This window comes from Mytilus edulis, chromosome 6 (assembly GCF_963676685.1).
Source record: "Mytilus edulis chromosome 6, xbMytEdul2.2, whole genome shotgun sequence".
Classification (NCBI taxonomy): Eukaryota; Metazoa; Mollusca; class Bivalvia; order Mytilida; family Mytilidae; genus Mytilus; species Mytilus edulis.
Window position 1 is genome coordinate 64,665,640 of NC_092349.1, and position 7,375 is coordinate 64,673,014.

General features: G+C 31.8%; 1 protein-coding gene across 1 annotated transcript; it reads left to right on the top strand.

Annotated features, from left to right (window-relative positions):
- The first annotated feature begins 896 nt into the window (after positions 1-896).
- On the top strand, positions 897-5,250 carry LOC139528115 (uncharacterized). The gene is made up of 3 exons (XM_071323944.1): positions 897-1,019; positions 3,781-3,963; positions 4,957-5,250. The coding sequence occupies exons 1-3, from the start codon at positions 944-946 to the stop codon at positions 5,124-5,126; spliced, it is 429 nt and encodes a 142-aa protein (XP_071180045.1). The 5' UTR covers positions 897-943; the 3' UTR covers positions 5,127-5,250.
- The last annotated feature ends 2,125 nt before the right edge of the window (positions 5,251-7,375 follow it).

A 7,375-nucleotide genomic window follows, 5' to 3' on the forward strand; every position in this document is an offset into this window, starting at 1 on the left:
GTAGTATACTGTCGAAGAGCAGTGGTTCTCTTCGGGCACTTGCATCCACGATAATCATTTAGCCAAAAGTTCTTAAAATGGTGTTAAACAACATCAATCAAGGTCATCTTTGCCTCATAGATTTTTTTTTATCATGATATTAAGGGTAACTATATACCATATTGTTGTTATTCACTCAATGAGTTTCGTATTTTCAACGATAAATACAAATTTCATAATTTTTAGAAGTTTGAAGTAAAACTAAAATATTTCTGTTTGGTTTGTTTGTATAATCTGTTTTATTCTGTTTATTCGGCATTGTACGAGAGCATGACTATTGTCTTTATCTACATGTCTAATGTTTATGACGTTATGAATAAGTCATTTTCGTTAATTTGAAAAATCTATTCCGTACCCTAAACATTTCGTACCTTGAACTTTTCGATTCTCGTGGAATATTCGTATTCATCATATATGCGCCGTTGGTACAGAAAAATGGTACCGTTTATGTTTTTAGCTATTGCTTACCTTATGTAAGATTTGTATGACATTGTATAACATTTCAGTAGTACCTCAATAAATAATTATATGAATGTCATCTAATTTATTCCCCAAGACGTACCGTTTGAATTTCACAAGCTTAAGTCAATTTCAGTATGGCAGTATTTGAGACCTTTTAATATCTGCCTCTATGTACTTTCATGAAGTAATTTATTACCATGCTATGCTACTCACGGATATGTTGTCAGTTTGATTTTTTAATGTTAAATAGGTTTTTTGTAATGACAAAATGTCATTATATTTAAATTGAGTTGTTGATCATTCGACCTTTGTAACGAAAGACTAGCCCTGTAGTTTGACATTCAGTGATGAACCTTATAAAAGATAATTCGTTCTATTACAAATGAAATAATGTAGTTTATAAGGTCTTGTTACGGTATTTATTTCAGAAAATAAGTTCGAGATGTTTCCAAGGATGGTATTACGTCTGTATGTTCTGATTGTGGTATACATGTTCAGTTTCGTAGGAAGATCTTTCGGTAAATATGTTGTTTTTACATATTTTGTTTTAGATTTATTCGTTATTTTAATTTTTATTATTTGCAATAAGGAAGAAGGGTCTGAATGAGGTCAACAGAATACAGAATAACGGATTAATGTTACAGAAATTAGGCCAAAAAATGAAAAATATATAAAAGTAGTAAAACTTTCTAGAGAATGATTGGAGCTAAACTATAAAGAATACAGTTAAATGGACGAAATACATAAAGATTATAGAATACCGGGGTGATAGTGTATAAAGAATTAAAAATAATGGGCAAAAAATCTTTTAAAAAATGAAAATTTCTTTAAAAAAAAAGAATACAGAAATGAACGATAGCTATTCAGGCCCTCGGGGTTGGGTGGATAATAGGGGTGACAAGAAAGACTTTCTGTAGGTCTTTTAAGCAGTTTCGAAGGTACTATACGATCGGATTTGCTTGTAGCCTTTTCTTTTGTGGTGGTTCCTGTTAAAAGCCAACTTGACAAACATCGTTATATCCTGAGGTATAAATACGCCTTATCGCTAATCCCGGCTGACCCGGCCGCTTGAACTTTTGACGCATACAACAATCACTTTTCCATTGTGGCGTCAGATATTTTGTATTGTGACGTCAAAGTTTTACGGGAACCTGTGTGATATCCAGTAATGGCGGACAAATAGCGATAAGGTGTATAGGTACTTGCTTTATCAAACTATAAATGTACCCCAGACTCAGGGAAAAAAAATGATCGTAAAAAATTGGGTTTATCTTTTTTATTCACACACTTGATCAAAATGTATCTATACTTTGCCTTTTTGTTATGAGTATTTGGAATAAAGAAATACGAATTTTAGAAGCGGTATGATTGCCAATCTGACATCTTTACACTAGAGACCAACAGACCTGATCTGTAATCTGATCCGCTTGACCAGATAATCTGCGCCTCTTGAACTTTTTCAAAGTGCCGTTAAATATTTTCTATAATGACTTTTAATTTTTACGGCAACCTTTGTGATGTCCAGTAATGGTGAACAACTGTAGGTCACTGTACGACCTTTATCAATTAGCATAACCCATACCGCACAGCAAACTATAAAGCCTTCATCAAAGGCTCTGCAGTGACAGATGTAAAACAATTCGAACGAGAAAAATAACGACCTGGTTGTTGTACAAAAGAATAAATGCAAAAATAATATGATACGTAGCAGTATGTTAATCTTCTCAAAGGGCTAGTGACCTAGAAGTTATCTGTAATAATATACTTGTCGATTACACCTCTGCCTAATCTTCTTTCATTTCAATGGGCAAACAAAGTTACATGTTGGTTTGTGGATTGGAAAATATCAATATGAATTACATTCTAAAAGCTGATCACGTATGTCAATAGTAGATGCAATTTTGTTTCACCACACGACTTTTGATTGAATCCACGACATGTGTACTTCCAGCACTCGAGAAGAACAATTTGCCACAGTACCACAATGGTGGTTTTTAATATATTCTTATCTCTATACCTTTGTAATTTGGTTTGTGAGAATAAAGATATATATATGAACAAAGAGTTAAAAAGATATTATTCTTTTTTTCAAATCTTCATTAACAAAACTTCCTACCATAATTAAATTAAGAAATAACGATTATCTCAGATTCCCCTGTGTAAGCAAAAATCGAAAAAATAAGTCATTGTATAAAGCTTTTTCCAATTACTGCATCATATTGCACTTACTTATTTAAATAGCGATCCTGTAACTCTTTCAACTTAAATGAACTGAAAACGGTTGTAACAATACTGTTGCGTCAAAAACCTTCATTAGTTTTGAAACTGTAGAAGAATTGATTCATTAGAACTTTAAAATTCTACTGTCTGGGATACACAATCCATCAAGATTTTAATTACACTTCAATATGTTAGAGAGACTTTATTGAACTGTCATGTACAAATAAAATGGTATATGAAAATTAGAAAACCATTCTGGTGCACACTGAATAACCCGCTAGATTCCCTAAATAACACTGCTGAAGTTCACGAATTGGATCTTGCATTTGAACATGATTCATCTGTTGCCCTCGATCGGTGTAATAACAATAATGCGTATATAGAATAACGCTTATGAAAATCGATGCAGAGAGAGCACATTGTTATGGCATTGTATATATAAAAAAAAGTTTCAATACATAGTACCAGTGCTCAAAATTGTAAACGAGCAAATATCAATTACATAGATATAAGAAGGTGTGGTACGAGTGCCAATGTGACAACTCCCCATACAATCCATGTCTGATTATTTTTGAATACCAGCTAATGCACTTCCGAAGTGATTGCAGGTAGCAATGTCATTAACAATTAATTGTGTTCATGCCAACGAATAATTTGTTGTAGTTTACCATGTAAAAAAAAACATTTTCATGAATTTCGACTGTATTTTGAACTTGTATGGCTATTGCTTTGATTATAATGAAATTGAAAATTTTTACGTTTATTTGTTCTATAAACATTAGTAGTCTTGAATAACTATTTTTGAGTTTTTAATCATAAAACGCTTATATCTTTGACAAAATAACTACAAGGCAGATTGTGTGAATTTAAGCCAAGTGACACTCTCTGACCAAGTTTCAGTTTTATTATATTAAGCTTCAAACTGTAATTGTAATCCTGTGTGAAGAACGAACACACTAAACAATCTAAATTATTGTGTCTTGTATAGAATTTTTATGCAGATACTGTACTTTTTAGACTTATATTCTCTTAGATGATAATAAATTTGCATCTATTCAGGGAGTGAAAAATATGGCGACTGTATTAAGTATGCCGTATGGGAAACCAAAACTGAGCTTCCAAATGGTGACAGGTTTTGTTTAACAGAAGACGATGCTGTGTATTGTAAGGAATTCGATTGTCCCGCCACTGAGTGTGAACAACCAATAGTTCCTGAAACAGGTGGATGTTCCTACTGTAAAGGTGAGTTAAAAATGTAATAACTGTTCGCTTTTAGTTATAAGTTCTAATAGATATAAGAAGATTTGGTATGAGTGCCAATGCTACTCTCAATTCAAGTCACAAATGATCAAAGCAAATCATTATAGGTGAAAGTATGGCCTTCAACATGTAGCCTAGTCGCACACCGAAGAGCAAGCTATACAGGACTCCAATATGGCTAGTGTAATACGATTCAAACAGGGAAGATTAGCTTTATTGGTATGTGTCAATAAGCTGTGCTTTATTGTATTGATTAATAGTCTGGAATAATTGTGTAAAAAGACGCTTGTGACGTAGTAGATAATTCACATGTCAAGTATGCAATTAATGAAAAAAAAAATTTATCTGAATAAGGCCACACGATTTTCTTTATCTGAATAAGGCCACACAATTTTTTTTATCTGAATAAGGCCACACAATTTTCTTTATCTGAATAAAGCCACACGATTTTCTTTATCTGAATAAGGCCACACAATTTTTTTTATCTGAATAAGGCCACACAGTTTTCTTTATCTGAATAAGGCCACACGATTTTCTTTATCTGAATAAGGCCACACAATTTTCTTTATCTGAATAAGGCCACACGATTTTCTTTATCTGAATAAGGCCACACAATTTTCTTTATCTGAATAAGGCCACACAATTTTCTTTATCTGAATGAGGTCACACAATTTTTTATTTATACATAAATACGATGAACTTGTTTATAGAATAATGCTTCAATTTTCTCTTTGCTTTGTGAAAAAAACTGTTCTTATAAATGCCTTTTATGTTATTTGATTCTTATGACAAAATATCACGATTCAATCATTAGATGATAGTACCTTATTGATAATCCATTTCATAATTATATCATATAGGTACATGTAGTTATGGAGGAGCCGTTTATCAAACGACTTTCAGGATATTTGATCCTTATGCCTAAATATGATTTATTCATGCCTTATATATATTTACTTTATAATCATATCCTAGGTACATGTAGTTATGGAGGAGCCATTTATCCCGTTGATCCAAGGTTTCTGATAGACTGTCTGGATGGATCCAACCGCTGTTCGTGTGGCGCCAATAATAGTATAGCATCTTCAAGACGAGGCACGATTCCAAGATGGATGTGTTTCAAGAAGGGATCTTATAAAAGCTAATTGTCAGGATCAATGCGAAAAGAAATATTCAAGAGAAAGACGACCCGCATGCTTTTTCTTTATATTCTTTTTGCTATCAAAATAAAAGAAATACATATAAATCTATAAAGAGAATATTCTCGTATGTTTCAGTTATGTTATCATTATATTTATATTTTTGACATCGGTTTAGTAGGAGCAGCATAGATTAGTTAAAAACGAATAGAATAAAGAATATTCTGGAGACCGTAAAGTCACCTCTAAGACTAGACGGGTTTTTTTTTAATCAGTGATGTACGGATATATATTGGATATACATGGTAAAAGCTAGGAAAACGTATTCAAGGCGTGAATTGTTTCTCGGTTGTATTATCAAGAAAAATATAAAGCTGACTTAAGAAACAAAAAGGAAGAAAAAAAATATAACAAAAGCAAAACCAATATATCATCCACTGGTTTCTGTTTCTTTATAAACATATAAAACAGACTTTAGCCTCTTCACATTACAAAAATTTGAGGAAGGAAAATATAACAATAACAAAATACTATATATCATCCACCGTTCTTTTTCTTCGGTGATTTATATTGACAGCAAACATACTCTCATTAGACATACTCGTTTTGCTTTATACCTTAAAGTACCAGCGAATGTCGATGATCATAATTGTATGATGTAAATTATGTATGTTCCATTGGGAATAAAATCCCCATGTTTTTAAATAAAATGAAATTTTATGGCAACTTTATCGATTAAAAAAATCATTTGTTACACAAACGGTACATATTTCAGGAATGTTCAGTGACTATTTTAATTTCTACAAATGAAGCATTATTTACAAAACGATATAAATTTTTGATTTTTCATTAGAAATAAATTAGAAATAAATCATTATACAGTGTTAGTATATAAGTGCGAAAACAATTAGTTCGTTTTCGATTGCGAGTACATGTATGTCTATTGTAGAATAAATAATGATGAGAAAAACTGTGTTTGTTTTTAAAAAAAAACCAAATAATTGATTTGAATTTCATGTTTTAACACAATTTCATTAGAATCTAACTTTTTAATGTATAATAACAGGATTATAATCATAATAGAATAAAATTTCACCATAGCATATTCTATTAAAACTAGTTCCCAAAACGAGCATAACGAAAGATGAAAAGAAAAACTAATTCCCTTATACCTTTGCATTCTTCCTAAATTATATGTCTTTATATCGGCTGTTTGTTGTTGACAAAAGCAAGTTAAACGTGCATTGAACTGCAATCAAGGTCGTACGCTCCACAGAGAGTCATTATAGTTAATAATGTTATTACCACAACTCAGCTTAAGGTCTCCTCTGAACATTTGGAAGTCCCCTACCTAAACTAAATAAAAACAAACTGTAAAATATCGTTTGAACTCGGCCTTTACTAAGTGTTCTACTTCTAATCCGTTAGGGCTTTTAACGAGTTTCTTGTCTACTATCAAAGACTTATCATTAGTTTCTGTAAAAAAACATACGAAAATAGTGGAAAAATTCTTTGGATATTTTAGATAGATAACGTGCATCTGAAAGTCATTCTGATTCGTTTAAAAGATTTCAAATCTTTATACTACATTTTCAAACAATATTATCAATTAAACAAATGATTTCCTATTTGTTTGATAAATATAGATTATTACATTGATACAAGTGGATTATCGGATTTATCCAATCGAGATAGTTAAATTATCAATTTTAAAGTCCGAGCCTCGAGATTGGATAAATCCAATAATCCACGCGTTACTATGTAATAATCTGTTTCTCTGATGATTAAAAGATAAATTTCCGTTTTTCTAAACCAAAATCCCCTTCGAGTGCTTTTCACTTTCCACAAAGTTGACAATTTCAATAACACCTGTTAGAACATTTTGATCATTTCAGAGAGCTGAGAAAGGTTATGACCCTTTGACTCAGCCAATCATCTTCTGAGATCACCGGCAACCACACGTTGATTATTTTTTTTTATACAATGGGTTCGGAAAGGGAAATTTTAGAATATAGAATTAGAGAAATGGGGTTATAAATCCGTCTATGCTGCAACTCCTATAAAGCCTGTTTCCCAAATAAAAAAGGTAAATCTGCTAGATATACTTACTGGAGGTGTTACAAGATGATTAAGGCTGTAACTTTTCTCCTTGAAAACATTTATGTACTGCCTATGGACAACAACTGTGACCCTTTTGATATCAGACTTGTCCCTGTCCTTTTAGGAATCACAGTTCATGTCCAAACTCCGTAAAG